Consider the following 17024-nt stretch of genomic DNA (forward strand, 5'->3'; position numbering starts at 1 on the left):
ATGAATGACTCTATTTATTTTACTTGTACATATTTATTTTATTTTGTTAATATGTTTTGTTTTGCCGTCTGTCTCCCCCTTCTAGACTGTGAGCCCGCTGTCGGGTAGGGACCGTCTCTAGATGTTGCCAATTTGTACTTCCCAAGCGCTTAGCCCAGTGCTCCGCGCACAGTAAGCGCTCAATAAATACGATTGAATGAATGAATGAATGAATGACCGTAGCAGGCCACGCGAGGGGAGGAGGAGGGTGACGTCAAGGGGGCGGGGCTGGCCTGGAGAGAGCTCGCGCGCCGCCGCGTCTCCGTGACGTCAGACGTAAAGGCTCGTAACGAAACCCTTCCTGGGACGTCAGGGTTTCGTTACGTGCCTTTACGTCTGACGTCACGGGCCGCCGGGCCGCCCCGGCAGACCCCGCCTCTCCACCCGAAGGGCGGGGGAGGGGGCGCATGCGCAGAAGGGGTTTTTTTTTCTCTTTTTCTCCGCCCCCCCCCCCCCGCCAGTCCGTCCGTCCCCGCCTTCCGCCGTCCTGGGCTCCCGGTGTGGAGTTGGGCGCTAAACAGGCGGAGGGGTTTGGCCGGGACTTTTCAGCGCCTCCCGCTTTGTTTGTTTCCTTCTTTCTTCCCCCCCGCGGCCGCCGAATGGTGCGGTCCTGAGCCGGGCCCGGAGCCGGCCGGGCGCGCCCAACGCAGCGGGCCCCGGGGGGGGGGCGGGGGAGTCCGGCCGGGACCGACGCCGCCGACGCCGCCGGAGGAGGAGGAGGAGGAGGAGGAGGAGGAGACGGCGGCGGCGGGCCCGGGGGAGGGGCGACCGCCAAGATGGCGACGGCCTCCTCCGGGGCCACGGTCGGGGCCCCCCCGCCGGAGACCGGGGCCCACAACGCCGCCGCCGGCAGCGGGGCCGGCGGCGGGGGACCCGCAGGTGAGGCCCGGGGGACCCCGGGGGGAGGGGAAGGGATGGAGGGGAGCCCTGGAGGGGGAGGGGGAGATGGAGGGGAGCCCTAGGCGGGGGAGGGGAGGGATGGAGGGGAGCCCCGGGTGGGGGAGGGGAGGGAGCGAGGGGAGCCCTAGGCGGGGGAGGGGAGGGATGGAGGGGAGCCCTGGAGGGGGGAGGGGAGGGATGGAGGGGAGCCCTGGAGGGGGAGGGGGAGATGGAGGGGAGCCCTGGATGGGGGAGGGGAAGGATTTAGGGGAGCCCTAGAAGGGGAGGGAGAGATGGAGGGGAGCCCTAGATGGGGAGGAGAGAGATGGAGGGGAGCCCTGGGGGGGGAGAGGGGAAGGATTTAGGGGAGCCCTAGAGGGGGGCAGGGGAGAGATGGAGGGGAGCCCTAGGCGGGGAGGGAGAGATGGAGGGGAGCCCTAGGCGGGGGGAGGGGAGAGATGGAGGGGAGCCCTAGGGGGGGAGGGAGAGATGGAGGGGAGCCCTAGATGGGGGAGGGGAGAGAGGTAGGGGAGCCCTAGATGGGAGAGGGGAGAGATGGAGGGGAGCCCTAGAGGGGGGAGGGGAGAGACCTAGGGGAGTCTTGGGGAGGGGAGAGATTAAGGGGAGCCCTAGACGGGGGAGGGGAGGGATTTAGGGGAGCCCTAGATGGGGGAGGGGGAGAGATGGAGGGGAGCCCTAGAGGGGGGAGGGGAGAGATGGAGGGGAGCCCTAGAGGGGGGAGGGGAGAGATGGAGGGGAGCCCTTGAGGGGGAGGGAGAGGTGGAGGGGAGCCCTGGGGGGGGGAGGGAGAGATGGAGGGGAGCCCTTGAGGGGGAGGGAGAGATGGAGGGGAGCCCTGGGGGGGGAAGGGAGAGATGGAGGGGAGCCCAAGAGCGGGGAAGGGGAGTCCTAGAAGAGCCCAAGAAGGGGGAGGGGAGAAATCTAGGGGAGCCCTATCGCGGGAGGGGAGAGCTCTAGGGGAGTCAGAGGTGGGGAGATCTAGGGAACTCAAAGTTGGAGGGGAGATCTAGGGAAGTCAAAGGGGAGGAGATCTAGGGGAGTCTTGGGGAGGGGAGAGATTTAGGGGAGCCCTAGATGCGGGGGGAGGGGAGAGATGGAGGGGAGCCGGGGGGGGGGAAGGAGGGAGGGGAGCCCTAAAGGAGGAGGGGAGAGATGTGGTGGGGAGGGGGAGGGAGGGATGACAGAAGGGAAGCCTCGGTGGGAGAGGGATGGGGGTGGGGCTCCTGGGAATCTGGGGGACACTGGGGGCTGGGTGGGGGGAGAGAGAGAGGGGAGTGTGTGTGTGTGTGTGTGTGTGTGTGTGTGTGTGTGTGTGTGTGGCGGGGGGAAGGGTCCTGTGTGTCCGAGGACATCTTTGGGGTGGGGGTGGGGGGGGGTCCTCTGAGAGGCCAAAGGGTGGGAGGCCGGAGGGAGGGGCAGGAGGGGACGGTGCAGCTGAGCCAAAGCATGGGAGGAAGGAGGGAGGGATGGGTGGGGGGGTGGATCTGGGGGGCTCGGGGGAGGGGGAGGCCCCGGCTCCGACAGCCCCTAGCACAGGGGGATGGCAGGGGGGCTCGGGGAGGGGCCGGGGGCCCGGCAGGAACCTGGGGGGCCGCTCCCCGACCGGGCCGAATAACACCCTGATGGGCCGAAGGACAGAGGGTGGGAACGCTTGGGGTCCTGGAATAGATCAGGGTCAATAAATATCACTGATTGAATGATTGATTGGGTTGGGCAGCAGGGGTGGATGAGGGGGCTTCTGAGGGGTCAGGAGAGAGATGGGGGCGTGGGGGGCCAGGCACAGTTTTGGTGCGGGGGGGCTCACCTTCATTCTACAGTTTTATTTTTCTAGATTTGCACGTGTGTGTATGTGTGTGCGTGCGTGCACTCAGGAGTAACAAAAAAGGGGTCCCAGTCTGTCCCCCTCAGCTCCACCCATTGATGGGGACCCCTTCCCCCCCACCTAAGCTGGCTGGACACGAGGAGCGTGATGACGATGATAGCATTTGTTAAGCGCTTACTATGTGCGAAGCGCTGTTCTAAGCGCCAGGGGGATACAAGGTGATCGGGTTGTCCCACGCGGGGCTCACAGTCTTAATCCCCATTTTACAGATGAGGCCACTGAGGCTCAGAGAAGTTAAGTGGCTTGCCCAAGGTCGCACAGCAGATGCATGGCCCATCTGCCTGCCTCAAATTCATTCACATACTGAGCGCTTTGTGCGTGCAGAGCACCGTACTAAGCACTTGGAAAGGACTATACGGCAACTGACAGAGATGATCCCTACCCGCCAATGGGCTTACAATCTAGAAGGGGGAGACGGGCAACAAAACAAGTAGACAGGCATCAGGTTGCAAATAAATAACAACAACAACGACGATGATAGTAATAATGATAGTAATAACAACAACGACGATGATAGTAATAATGATAGTAATAACAACAACGACGATGATAGTAATAACACCATCGATGACGGGTAAGCGACAGAGAGGGAGAAGAAATTGCCGCCTTCCCCAGCTGGAAACTGGGTTAATCCCGGATGCTCGTACCAGTGGGGAGCCCGAAGAGGGGTGAGTCACGGTGACCCTGGGAGGACAGGTTTAGGAGTGACCGTGGCCATCAAACATCCGCCCTCGGTGACTCTTTTCCACTCCGGCCCCTCCCCGGGACTCCGGCCGACGCCGTCCGTGGGTGGGTGGGCTGCGGGTGGGTGTCCGGAGCGCGGACGGCTTCGTCGTTCTGGAAACCGAGAGCGGGCTCGGCGTTTGGAGGGCGGAGGGGCGGAAAACCGTCTTAGCTTGAAACGGATAATTAGCAGCCCTGGCCGCGTGCTAAGCGTTGGGCCCGATATGACACGGTCGGCTGAGCCGGGTCCTCAGGCCCGCACGGGGCTCGCCGTCAGAGGCGGAGAGAGAACCGATGCTTCATCCCCATTTTCCAGAGTAGGAAAGTGAGGCCCGGAGAGGTTTAGTGGCCAGGCCGGGGTCACTCGGCCGGCCTCGGTCCGGTTTCTCCTCCCGTTCCTCCCTCCCCCAGTTTCCTGGACCTGAGGAAAAGGGGCGCAGCTGAAATATGAGAGAGAGAGGGAGAGACTGCATTTGTGCATTTTATTTTTATTCTGCTTCTGGAAATACGCCTGGCAGCTTTTCGAGGGGCAGGGGGAGGGTGGGGACGCCTCCCCTTCGGACCTGCCGGAGCCGGGGATGGAGGAGCTTGGAACCGGGTCCTCTTCTGGTGGGAGGCGGGGACCCCCCAAACCGGAGGCCGGAAGGTGCCCAAGAAATGAGTTGGGGGGGACCGGGCAAGGCCCGGGGTGGTAGCCCCCGCTGGTTGGCCGATGGCCGCTCCAGGCTCCCCCCGCCCCGATCCCTCATTTGTTTCGTCGTCTTGTGTCCCCTCCCCTCCCGCCACAGCCCGAGACTCCCTGGGGTCAGGGACCGTATCTGCCGACTCTGCTTTAGGCTTTTGAGCGTCCAGTACAGTGCAGGGGCCTCAGTCGGTCCTGTCAAGTGATCCACTGAGGAGGCCGAGGCTGGGCCCTGTGGCGGGGCGGTGGGGGCCACCCCAGGGGTGGAAAACGGATCTCACCATTTCGGTGCTTGCCCCCCCGATCCAGTCAAGGCACATGGGGGGGGTCCCGCCCTCTGTCCCCGGGAGCCCCCCAGGGAGCTGAGCTCTGATGGGGGGGATCCCGCCTCGGTGGTGGCGGGGGAAGGGGCGTCCCCCAAATCAGAGGCATGTACCGTCCCCCCACGCCCCCACTGAACACGGATTTCGGGTTTCCTGGCCGGACCGGGTCCCCCAATCTGCCTCTCGTTCCCTCTCCTTTTTTGCTCCTTATTTTTTTTTTTAAATGGCATCTGTTAAGCGCTTACTATGTGCCTGGAACTGTGCTAAGCGGTGGGACAGGGCCAAGTTAATCAGTTACAGTGCTTGTCCCACGAGGGGACCCCCAGTCTTTAACCCCCCTTTGCAGATGAGGAACCGAGGCCGCGGCGGACAAGCGGCCGAGCCGGGATTAGAACCCGGGTCCTTCCTACTCCCAGGCGTGGGCTCTAACCACTAGGCCACGCTGCTTCCCTCCCTGCCAGGCGGCGAGTTTGGGATGGGGGAGCCACAGGCGACAGGCAGGATGAAGCCCACGGACCCAAATAATCATAATAATAATGGTGGGGGTGGCGGCATTTGTCAAGCGCTTACTATGTGCCAAGCGCTGTTTTGAGCGCTGGGGTAGATATAAGCCGATCAGGTGGTCCCACATAGGGCTTACAGTCGTCATCCCCGATTGACAGATGAGGGCCTGAATGCCAGCCGGTTGGGGGAGCGGGCCGGCCCAGGGGGACACTCAAGGGGGACACTTCAAGGCCCTGCTGAGAGCTCACCTCCTCCAGGAGGCCTTCCCAGACTGAGCCCCTTCCTTCCTCTCCCCCTCGTCCCCCTCTCCATCCCCCCATCTTACCTCCTTCCCTTCCCCACAGCACCTGTATATATGGTTGTACGTATTTATTACTCTATTTATTTATTTATTTATTTATTTTACTTGTACATTTCTATCCTATTTATTTTATTTTGTTGGTATGTTTGGTTCTGTTCTCTGTCTCCCCCTTTTAGACAATGAGCCCACTGTTGGGTAGGGACTGTCTCTATGTGTTGCCAATTTGTACTTCCCAAGCGCTTAGTCCAGTGCTCTGCACATAGTAAGCGCTCAATAAATACGATTGATTGATTGATTGATTGACACTGAAATCGGGGAACGGGGATGGTCTCCTCCGCTCGGGGCGGGGGTCTGGGGGGTTTGGGGAATCCCCATCCTCGACCCCTCCCCGGGGGAGGCCCGGACACCGGTGGGGGGGAAGCGGGCTCGAGGAGGGGGCGCCGCCCCCAGATCTCTTCTATTCATTCGTTCGTACTTATTGAGCGCTTACTGTGTGCAGGGCACTGTATCATCATCATCATCAATCGTATTTATTGAGCGCTTACAGTGTGCAGAGCACCGTACCAAGCGCTTGGGAAGTCCAAGTTGGCACCATATAGAGACGGTCCCCGCCCAACAACGGGTACCCGTTCTGGGCCTCAAGAGGGTCCGGTAATGGCGGGTTGTGTTCTCCCCCCCTTCCAACCTAGGTCTCCGTTTTCTGTGCTGTGGGGTCACCTGCAAGAGAGGTAGAAGTGGTGTGTGCGCCCGCTTAGACCGGCTCCTGCCGCCCCCCGAACCTCCCCCCATCCCACCGCTTTCTCCCCTTCTCCCTCCGCCCCCCGTAACCCGCTCGGGGTGGGCAGAGACGGCGCTTGGGGCGCAGTGTGGCAGGGGCGGGGGACCTCTAACGCGCCGCGGCCCGCCGGAGGGTGGGATGGGGGGGTCCACCGAGGCCGGGAGCCCCGCTTCCCCGCAAGGACTCCCCCTCAGTGCCCCGCCGCTCGGCAGAGCCGGGGGTCGGGGGGCTTCCCGGGACGGGCACGGCTGTGCTTCCGTCTCTGGGCCGGGAGCGGCCCGCTCCTCCCGGGAATCCCGGGGGTGGTCAGCGGGACGGACAGGGACACGCGCACAACAGTCTTGCCCACCGTCAGTCCGCGGGAACAAAGACAAACATCCTTCGGAGGATGGCGTCCGGCCCGGATCGGCGGGGGTCGTCGCCCCGGTGGGATTACTTAATTCCGGGGCTGGGGGGGGCCTGTGTGTGTATGCATGTGTAACGCGTGTTTGCGCAGAGGAAAATTCCTCCTTTCCGCAGCCTGCTCCTCGGGATGAGGGGAGGGGGCGAACGGAGAGGACCCCCCCCTTCCCCATCCCCTCGGTCTCCCCGGCAAACTCCCGACGTCTCGGGCGACCGAGGCCCAGTCGGGGCGAGGGATGGGGAAAGCTGAGAGCCGCGCCCACCGCGGGCCTCGTTCGTTCGTTCAACCGTATTTATTGAGCGCTCACTGTGTGCCGAGCGCTGGACGAAGCGCTTGGGAAGTACAGGTTGGCAACGTCTAGAGACGGGCCCCTCCCCAACAACGGGCTCCCAGTCTAGAAGGGGGAGACGGACGACAAAACAAAGCACGGAGACGGGTGTCAGGTCGTCAGAACAAATAGAAGTAAAGCCAAACGCCGTAGGAGACGGTGGGATGAGCTAGAAATAATAATAATAATAATAATGGCATTTATTAAGCGCTTACTATGTGCACAGCACCGTTCTAAGCGCTGGGCGGTTACAAGGTGATCAGGTTGCCCCCCGCGGGGCTTAGTCTTCATCCCCATTTTCCAGATGGAACTGAGGCCCAGAGAAGTGACGTGACTTGCCCAACGTCACACAGCTGCCAAGCGGCGGAGGCGGGATGGCCGAGCGCCGCAGGAGGGGGCCGGGACCAGGCCGAGGAAAGCCAGTCGGTGGGCTGGTCGCATTTATCGAGCGCTTACGGTGTGCCCGGCACTGTGCTGAGCGCTTGGGAAAAGGCAGTCTAGCAATATAACAGACACATTTAGGATAGCGCTCGGTGCTAAGGACAGTGATTGGCAAACAGGAAGCGCTTAACAAATACCATTGTCGTGATGGTTATTATTTCCTGCTTAACAGGCAATAGGCCCACCCCACCACCGCCACGCATGTGCACGCACACACCCACACACACAACAGGTACACACAGTTGTGTCGTTTTGAGGCACAGGAGGGTCTCCTAGCCGCCCCTCGTGTGGGGGCCGGGGTACCGGTGGGGAGGGGAGGTCGGAGTGGGGACGCGGGCCGGGTTTGGGGAAAGGGCCCGGGTTGTAGGGGGGTGAGAGAGATCGCGGCTGGGCACCACGAGGGCACCGCCGGGGCAGGGCAGGGCCAGGTGTTCCCCGGGTGGGCTCTGAACAGCCTCTTTTTTCTTCTGGCCATCACCCACAGGCTCTGCCACCTTCAAGAAATCCCTGACGCCGGAGGTAGGGGCTGGCGGTGAGGGCCCCGGGGGGCCGTGGGGGACCCCAGGGGCGGGAAAGGAGCGGGGCCCTCGTCCCGTGACGGATCAGACCCCCCATCCCAGCCACCCCGGGGCCCGGATCGCAGAACCGAAACAGCCTTGTTTGGCGGGGCGAGGGGGAGGCCCCTCAAAAGTGGGGTCAGCACCCACCACCCCCATCTGCCCAGCTGGGTGGGGTCTCCTGGAGAGACTTGGGGCACCTGGGACCCCCCAACCCGCTCCCGGCCCCGCGGGGCCTCCCCTCCCCCAGGCGCCCGGCTCGTCCAGCCAGCCCGGCTTACTGACCATCAAGAAGATTGGCCACCGTGGGGTGGATTCCACCGGAGAGACCACGTACAAGAAGGTGGGTCCGGCCCCCGGCCCCGGCCCCCTGGCTCTTGGGCCGGCCTGGGGAGCGGGCGCCCGTAGGAGGAGGCGGCGGGCGGTCTGGGTCCCCGTCCTCCCGGCCCCCTACTTCGGAGGCGGGGCCCGGCTGACACGGACACGCGTGTCCACGGGCTGCTCGCGAGCAACCCCGGGACTGGGGTCGGAAGAGAGGAGGAGGATGAAGGCAGCCCCCGCCGCGGCCCTGGCCAGCACGGTGATGGCGGGGACGCTCATCTCACTGATTCCGCCCCCCAACCCCCCCCCATACGCACACACATACACACACACACACACCGCCCACCCAGCTCCGTCCCTCCGGCGAGCCCCACGCCCTCCCCTCGTTCCCCACAGACCACCTCGTCCGCCCTGAAAGGCGCCATCCAGCTGGGCATCACCCACACCGTGGGCAGCCTGAGCACCAAACCCGAGCGTGACGTGCTCATGCAGGACTTCTACGTGGTGGAGAGCATCTTCTTCCCCGGGTACGGCCGCCCACGGGCCCCGAGCCGGGAGGCCGGGGAGCGGGGCGGCGGCGGGGCGACGGGAGCCGGGCCGTCGACCGTCCGTGGCGGCCGTTGGGGGCTGAAGCTGGGGGCCCGGCCGCGGCCTCACCCCCCTCCTTGCCCACAGGGAGGGCAGCAACTTGACGCCCGCCCATCACTACAACGACTTCCGCTTCAAGACGTACGCCCCCGTGGCCTTCCGCTACTTCAGGGAGCTGTTCGGCATCCGGCCCGACGACTACCTGGTGAGCGAGCCGGGCCGCCCCGAGGACCGGTTTGCCCCCGTCGGGCCCGGATGCTGTCGGGGGGCGGTGGGGGTGGGCCACCAGCGGGGTCTGACCCCGCTGTCCCGTCCCCGCCAGTACTCCCTGTGCAGCGAGCCGCTCATCGAGCTGTGTAACTCGGGGGCCAGCGGCTCCATCTTCTACGTGTCCAGCGACGACGAGTTCATCATCAAGACGGTGCAGCACAAGGAGGCCGAGTTCCTGCAGAAGCTGCTCCCCGGCTACTACATGGTGAGGGCGGCCCGCCCCAGCCCCGGGACGGGGGGACGGGAGGGAGGCCCTTCGCCGACCCGCCGTACGTGGCGGCGCGGCAGACCGGATAGAGCTCGGGCCTTGGCGTCACGGGGTCGCGCGTTCTGATCCCGGCCCTGCTGCGTGTCCGCCGCGTGACCCTCGGGCAAGTCACGTCCCTTCCCCGGACCTCACCCGCAGAACGGGGATGAGGACCGAGCCCCGCGGGGGACCACGTCCGGCCCGACTTGCTCGTGCTCGGTACGGTGCTCGGCACGTAGGAAGCGCTCAGCAGATAGCGCGGTTATCGCCGCTTCGTGCGCCGACTCCCGACCCCCGAGGGCACGGCCGCCCCCGCTCACCGGCTCCCCGTTGTCTCCGTGTGCGCGGCCCCGGCAGAACCTGAACCAGAACCCGCGGACGCTGCTGCCCAAGTTCTACGGGCTGTACTGCGTGCAGGCGGGCGGCAAGAACATCCGCATCGTGGTGATGAACAACCTGCTGCCGCGCTCGGTGCGCATGCAGGCCCGCTACGACCTGAAGGGCTCCACGTACAAGCGGCGGGCCTCGCCCAAGGAGCGCGACAAGACCTTCCCCACCTTCAAGGACCTGGACTTCCTGCAGGACCTGCCGGACGGGCTGCTCCTGGACACCGACATGTACTGCGCGCTCTGCAAGACTCTGCAGCGCGACTGCCTGGTGCGGCGGGGCCGGGAGGCCGGGTCCCCGACGGTCCTCCCCCTTCGCATCATCATCATCAGTCGTATTTATTGAGCGCTTACGGTGTGCAGAGCACTGGACTAAGCGCTTGGGAAGGACAAGTTGGCAACGTATAGAGACGGTCCCTACCCAACAGTGGGCTTATGGTCTAAAAGAGATGGGAAAGGAGGAGGGAAGGAGATGGGGAAGGAGGAGGGGAAGGAGGAGAAAAGGAGAAGGGAAGGAGATGGGAAAGGAGGAGGGAAGGAGAAGGGAAAGGAGGAAGGAAGGAGAAAGGAAAGGAGGAGGGAAGGAGATGGGGAAGGAGGAGGGAAAAGGGAAAGGAGGAAGGAAGGAGAAAGGAAAGGAGGGGGAAAGGAGATGGGGAAGGAGGAGGGGAAGGAGGAGAAAAGGAGAAGGGAAGGAGATGGGAAAGGAGGAGGGAAGGAGATGGAAAAGGAGGAGGGAAGGAGATGGGAAAGGAGGAGGGAAGGAGATGGGGAAGGAGGAGGGAAGGAGAAGGGAAAGGAGGAAGGAAGGAGAAAGGAAAGGAGGAGGGAAGGAGAAAGGAAAGGAGGAGGGAAGGAGATGGGGAAGGAGATGGGAAAGGAGGAAGGAAGGAGATGGGGAAGGAGGAGGGAAGGAGATGGGAAAGGAGGACGGAAGGAGATGGGAAAGGAGGAAGGAAGGATAAAGTAAACCCACGGACGGTTACTCTCCCCCCGCCCCCAAGCCTTATCGAAAGCACGCCTCCTCCGAGAGGTCTTCCCCGACTAAGCCCCCGTCCCCTCCTGCTCCCTTCCGTTCCTCCCCGTGATGGATTTCTTTCCCCGGGCTCCCCCCGGACCGTCAGCTCGTCACGGGCGGGGAACGTCAGTCGGTTGTATATTTTGAGCGCTTCCTGGGTGCAGGGCGCCGGACTGAGCCCTTAGAGCACAGTACGACGATATAACGGGCGCGTTCGCCCCCGCGACGAGCCCACGGCCCGGAGGGGGAGACGGGCGTTAATCGAAATAAAGGGCGGACGCGGATGGGAGCGTCGAGGGGCTGGGCCGGGGGATGCAGGAGGGAGTGGGAGAAGGGGAAAGGAGGGCTCAGTCGGCCTCTTGGAGGAGATGGGCCTTCAGTAAGGCTTTCAACCCGGGGGGAGAGTTGGATGTGAGGGGGAGGGAGTCGATGGTGCTTATTGAGCACTTACCCTGTGGAGAGCACCGTACTAACCGCTTGGGAGAGTACGACACAATATAACAGACCCGTTGGACCTCGGGTCCACCGATTCTGTTGTACCGCCCTCCCCCCGGCGCTTAGTTCGGTGTTCTACGCCCATTAGGCGCTCAATACACCCGATTCCTCGGTGGCTGGGCTGGGGGCCGGCGGGGCGGGGGACCTGGGCTCTGATGGGTGTCCCCCACCCTTCCCCGCAGGTGCTGCAGAGCTTCAAGATCATGGACTACAGCCTGCTGGTGTCCATCCACAACATGGAGCACGCCCAGCGCGAGCGGGCCCCGGCCGACCCCTGCGGCCCCGCCGCCGACACGCGCAAGCCGGCCGCCCAGAAGGCCCTCTACTCCACCGCCATGGAGTCCATCCAGGGCGAGGCCCGACGCGGGGGCACCGTCGAGACCGACGACCAGTGCGTGCCCGGGGGCCGGGGCGGGGCCGGGGAGGGTGACCCGTGCCCGGCCGCCTCGCCCTGACCCCCCCCCCCGCGCCCTGTGCCCCTCAGGATGGGCGGCATCCCCGCCCGCAACCACAGAGGGGAACGGCTGCTGCTCTACATCGGCATCATCGACGTCCTGCAGTCCTACAGGTCGGGGCCGGGGACCCCTCCCACCTCGGGGCAGGCCGGGGGAGGACCGCCCGAGTCACTAGCCGCCGCTGGCCTCGGCCGGCCTCCCCCCGTCCCCCCGGGGAGCGGGGCCGGGCCTCAGGGGCACCGCCCGTGCGCGGCCCGGCTGACGCGGGTCTCCCCGGTGCCCGGCAGGTTCATGAAGAAGCTGGAGCATTCCTGGAAAGCCCTGGTTCACGACGGGGTGAGTGGAGGCGGGCGCGCGGGGATTCCTCTTCCTCGGCCCTCTCATCATCATCAGTCGTATTTAGTGAGCGCTTACTGTGTGCAGAGCACTGTACTAAGCGCTTGGGAAGTCCAAGTTGGCAACATATAGAGACAGTCCCTACCCAACAGTGGGCTCACCCTGCCCGCCCGCGGCGTCCGGTCTTTGCCACGGCCCTCCCCCTGACCCCTTCCCTCCCCGGGCAGGACACAGTTTCAGTGCACAGGCCGGGCTTCTACGCCGAGCGGTTCCAGCGCTTCATGTGCCAGACGGTTTTCAAGAAAGTCCCTCGTAAGTGGACCCCCCCCGGCCGGCTCCCCTCACCCCCACCGCGGACCCCGGGGGCCGCCCGGCCCCATCTCATCCGGCCGCCTCCTCTTCCTCCCGCGCGGCAGCACCCCAAGGTGAGGGGCGCCCAGCGGGTGGGGGGGCGTGGGAGGGCGGCGGGCCCCGTCCGGGACAGCTAGGTAGGTCCACGGCTTCCGCCCCCGCCACGCGGGGGTCCGGCCCCCCACGGCAGGCCTGGGATGTCTCTGCCCCTTCCCCCAACCGTCACCCCGCCGAATCGGCCGGTTGCCGGGGGAGAGCGCGCTGAGCCGGCCCCCGTCTCCCCCCCTCCCTCCGTCGCTCTCCAAGTGAAGCCGTCCCCGTCCAAAAAGAGCCGCACGGGCACCTCCCTGCCCCGGCGCCCGGGGCCCGGGGGCAACGCCACCTCGCAGCCCCCCACCGACGACCCCGACACCGCCGCCGCCGTCGCCAGGGCGCAGCTGACCACCGAGGCCGACGTGGAGCCAGGTCAGCGCCGGCGCGGCCCCTCCCTCCCGCCCGGCCGGGAACGTGGCCCCCGGCGTCCCCCCCGACCCGACCGGCTCCGCTGCCACCGTCACCGAGCCTCCCGTCTCGCCGACCTCCCACCTCGTCGCCCCTCTGGCCGACCCCAAACGTGCCAGTCTTCTATGCCCACCCCCCGGGACACGATCCCTCAGTGGTGGTATTTACCGAGCGCTTTCTGGGTGCGGAGCACTGGGCTAGGCGCTCGGACAAGAGGATGCAATCAGCCGATCCGTTCCCTGCCCGTCGCTGCTCCCCCGTGGGCCGCTCGAGCCCTCCGTGACCTCCCGCGCACCCCCCTCTCTTTCCAGGGGTTCACCTGGGCCGCCCCGATCTCCTGCCCCACACCCCGCCCGTGGAAGAGGGTAACAGCGATTCGGCCGCCACCACCCTGTCCACCTCCTCGTTGGGCAGCGGGGCCCTCAACTCGCCCACCAACAGGTCCGTGGGGGGCCGGGGGCGGGCGGGGGTCCCCCTCCTTCCGTCCTCGCGTCCCGTCCCCGCCCCTGCAACCGCCCTAGTAGCCCGACGGCCTTCGGGCCTCGTCTGGACCCCTCTCCCTCCGTGTGGGCGGGAGCCGGACCCCCGCGCTTTCCCCCGGCCCGGCTGACCCCCCCCGCCTCCCGCAGCGCGTCTCCCGGACCGCCGCTGGCCGAGAGCCCCCCGGACCTCGCGGGGCCCTTGCTGGACGCCCCCGAGTCCGAGTTCAGCCACGTAAGTGCCGGGGCCGCAGGGAGGTGGGTGTCCGTCCGTTGGCGGCCTGGGGCAGGGGCGTAGGGGCCTGATCTGAGTCATCGCCGTCGTCCCCCTCACTCCCGCTCTCTGTGTCCACCCGTCTTCTCCACCCTCCGTCCCCGCTCCCCCTTTCCCCCCGCTCTCTGTGTCCCTCCGTCCCCTCCCGCCTCCCCGCAGTGAGGAAGTCACCCCGACTCTCCCGGCTCCAGACCAAGGTTCCTCCTCTCTCCGCAAGGTCCCGAGGTACCGGCCCCACCCCGGGCGCTGCCGAGAGCCCCCCGGCCCCGCCGCCCACCACCCGGCGGTTCCCCCCGGCCCCCCACCTTCTCCCAGCGAGGGGACCCGTCCCGCCGGCCCCCCTCCCCTCCGTGCCCCCCTTTCCCCGGAGGAAGAGGACGACTCGGAAGTGGGGGCGGCGGGGGCCTGACTGTGTGGGGACGTCACGTCCCGCCCGGACCCCTGGCCGGCCCCCCGGTGGGAGGGGGCCGCCACGGGGGGCCCGACGGATTTGACCCTCGCAGGCGACTCGGGTGGGCCGAGGAGGACGCCCGCCCCGGCCGCAAACCCCCCGGGAAGTTGAGTCGGGGGTCCCCGCAGGTCAACGCTCCCGCGGCCTGGACCCCCGTCCCCGGGACACACGCGCCACCCCCCCCGACTCTCTTCACAGACCTTTCCCCTCTGCCCCGTCTCCGGAGACCCCCTTCACCTCTCCCGTCCCGCGCACAGATCCCAGCCCAGCCTCCCTCGGGAGGCTTGGGTCTTTTCCAGGCTACAGATCCCTCCTCATCCCTCCGCCATGCGGTCCCGCCACCGCTCCCGTCCCCAATCTCCCACCTCCCTTGTATTCCTCTCCCTCCCTCGCCCGCCGCAGCAGGTTACAGTCTGTACCCTGAGTAACTGTCTATATTAGACACCGTCCTGTCCCTCCCCTCCTCTCCCCCCCTCCCCGCCACCCAGTTTCTAGCCTTCCGTCTTTGCTGCCATGCTATTTTTTACAGGAAGGAAAGAAACAGAATTCTTGCTATTTTTTTTTTTTCATGATTTACTATTTATGAAGTCGTATTTAAGTGTTTTCCTTGGGGGAGAGTTAGCCCGTTGCTCCGGAGCGGAGGGCGGCGGGGGCCGGGGGTTGGGGGGGGGAGCGGGCCCGAGGGAGGGGGATCCGCGTTTATATATAAAGCGTCACTGTTGGCCGCTAGTTTGTATTGTCCAGAAATGGCGACTTGTATTATAAAGTGGTGAGTACCCAGATTTAATGTATTAAACCCGTCGATCAGTTACAGCCCTTGCGCGTCCGTCCACGCATCCGTCATTCATGCAGTCGTATTTATTGAGCGCTTACTGTGTGCAGAGCACCGGACTGAGCGCTTGGGAAGTCCAAGTTGGCAACACATAGAGACAGTCCCTACCCAACAGTGGGCTCACAGGCTAGAAGGGGGAGACAGAGAACAAAACCAAACATAGTAATAAAATAAATAGAATAGATATGTACAAGTAAAATAGAGTAATAAATCTGTACAAACATATATACATATATACAGGTGCTGTGGGGAAGGGTAGGAGGTAAGATGGGGGGGATGGAGAGGGGGACGAGGGGGAGAGGAAGGAAGGGGCTCAGTCTGGGAAGGCCTCCTGGAGGAGGTGAGCTCTCAGTAGGGCCTTACTGTCATTCAGTCATTCATTCAATCGTATTTATTGAGCGCTTACTGTGTGCAGAGCACCGGACTAAGCGCTTGGGAAGTCCAAGTTGGCAACATATAAAGACAGTCCCTACCCAACAGTGGGCTCACAGTCTAAAAGGGGGAGACAGAGAACAAAACCAAACGTAGTAATAAAATAAATAGAATAGATATGTACAGTAAAATAGGGTAATAAATATGTACAAACATATATACCTATATACAGGTGCTGTGGGGAAGGGAAGGAGGTAAGATGGGAGGGGATGGAGAGGGGGACGAGGGGGAGAGGAAGGAAGGGGCTCAGTCTGGGAAGGCCTCCTGGAGGAGGTGAGCTCTCAGTAGGGCCTTACTGTCATTCAGTCATTCATTCAATCGTATTTATTGAGCGCTTACTGTGTGCAGAGCACCGGACTAAGCGCTTGGGAAGTCCAAGTTGGCAACATATAAAGACGGTCCCTACCCAACAGTGGGCTCACAGTCTAAAAGGGGGAGACAGAGAACAAAACCAAACGTAGTAATAAAATAAATAGAATAGATATGTACAAGTAAAATAGAGTAATAAATATGTACAAACATATATACAGGTGCTGTGAGGAAGGGAAGGAGGTAAGATGGGGGGGGTGGAGAGGGGGACGAGGGGGAGAGGAAGGAAGGGGCTCAGCCTGGGAAGGCCTCCTGGAGGAGGTGAGCTCTCAGTAGGGCCTTACTGTCAGTCATTCATTCAATCGTATTTATTGAGCGCTTACTGTGTGCAGAGCACTGGACTAAGCGCTTGGGAAGTCCAAGTTGGCAACATATAAAGACAGTCCCTACCCAACAGTGGGCTCACAGTCTAAAAGGGGGACACAGAGAACAAAACCAAACATAGTAATAAAATAAATAGAATAGATATGTACAAGTAAAATAGAGTAATAAATATGTACAAACATATATACAGGTGCTGTGGGGAAGGGAAGGAGGTAAGATGGGGGGGGATGGAGAGGGGGACGAGGGGGGAGAGGAAGGAAGGGGCTCAGCCTGGGAAGGCCTCCTGGAGGAGGTGAGCTCTCAGTAGGGCCTTACTGTCAGTCATTCATTCAATCGTATTTATTGAGCGCTTACTGTGTGCAGAGCACTGGACTAAGCGCTTGGGAAGTCCAAGTTGGCAACATATAAAGACAGTCCCTACCCAACAGTGGGCTCACAGTCTAAAAGGGGGACACAGAGAACAAAACCAAACATAGTAATAAAATAAATAGAATAGATATGTACAAGTAAAATAGAGTAATAAATATGTACAAACATATATACAGGTGCTGTGGGGAAGGGAAGGAGGTAAGATGGGGGGGGATGGAGAGGGGGACGAGGGGGGGAGAGGAAGGAAGGGGCTCAGCCTGGGAAGGCCTCCTGGAGGAGGTGAGCTCTCAGTAGGGCCTTACTGTCAGTCATTCAATCGTATTTATTGAGCGCTTACTGTGTGCAGAGCACTGGACTAAGCGCTTGGGAAGTACAAGTTGGCAACATAGACGGTCCCTACCCATCAGTGGGCACACAGTCTAGAAGGGGGACACAGAGAACAAAACACATTAAGGAAATAAAATAAATATGTACAAATAAAATAGATTAATAAATACGTACAAATATATATACATATATACAGGTGCTGTGGGGAGGGGAAGGAGGTAAGGGGGGGGATTTATTCAATCGTATTTACTCCTCCAGTTGAGCCCGGGGCGGGGGGACGGCGACTTCTTCCCTCACTCGGGGAGGTGAGCACGCTTAGGTCGCTTATTGGCGTTGGC

At 63.0% G+C, this 17024-nt stretch overlaps 1 protein-coding gene across 1 annotated transcript in view; it reads left to right on the top strand.

Moving 5' to 3' along the window:
- Window positions 1–800: 800 nt before the first annotated feature.
- The window catches only part of LOC119946992 (putative PIP5K1A and PSMD4-like protein), a 29813-nt gene continuing 13589 nt past the window's right edge, over window positions 801–17024 (top strand). The window contains exons 1-16 of the mRNA XM_038768468.1: window positions 801–918; window positions 7789–7823; window positions 8112–8204; window positions 8579–8709; window positions 8858–8975; window positions 9093–9245; window positions 9645–9944; window positions 11369–11577; window positions 11671–11754; window positions 11929–12015; window positions 12205–12402; window positions 12519–12793; window positions 13141–13270; window positions 13351–13566; window positions 13742–13970; window positions 14086–14321. Coding sequence (XP_038624396.1) covers window positions 816–918; window positions 7789–7823; window positions 8112–8204; window positions 8579–8709; window positions 8858–8975; window positions 9093–9245; window positions 9645–9944; window positions 11369–11577; window positions 11671–11754; window positions 11929–12015; window positions 12205–12402; window positions 12519–12793; window positions 13141–13270; window positions 13351–13566; window positions 13742–13970; window positions 14086–14321 — 2597 coding nt within the window. The 5' untranslated portion in view covers window positions 801–815. The remainder of the gene's footprint in view (window positions 919–7788; window positions 7824–8111; window positions 8205–8578; window positions 8710–8857; window positions 8976–9092; window positions 9246–9644; window positions 9945–11368; window positions 11578–11670; window positions 11755–11928; window positions 12016–12204; window positions 12403–12518; window positions 12794–13140; window positions 13271–13350; window positions 13567–13741; window positions 13971–14085; window positions 14322–17024) is intronic.

The sequence above is a fragment of the Tachyglossus aculeatus genome, chromosome Y4 (genome assembly GCF_015852505.1).
Source record: "Tachyglossus aculeatus isolate mTacAcu1 chromosome Y4, mTacAcu1.pri, whole genome shotgun sequence".
Taxonomy (NCBI): domain Eukaryota; kingdom Metazoa; phylum Chordata; class Mammalia; order Monotremata; family Tachyglossidae; genus Tachyglossus; species Tachyglossus aculeatus.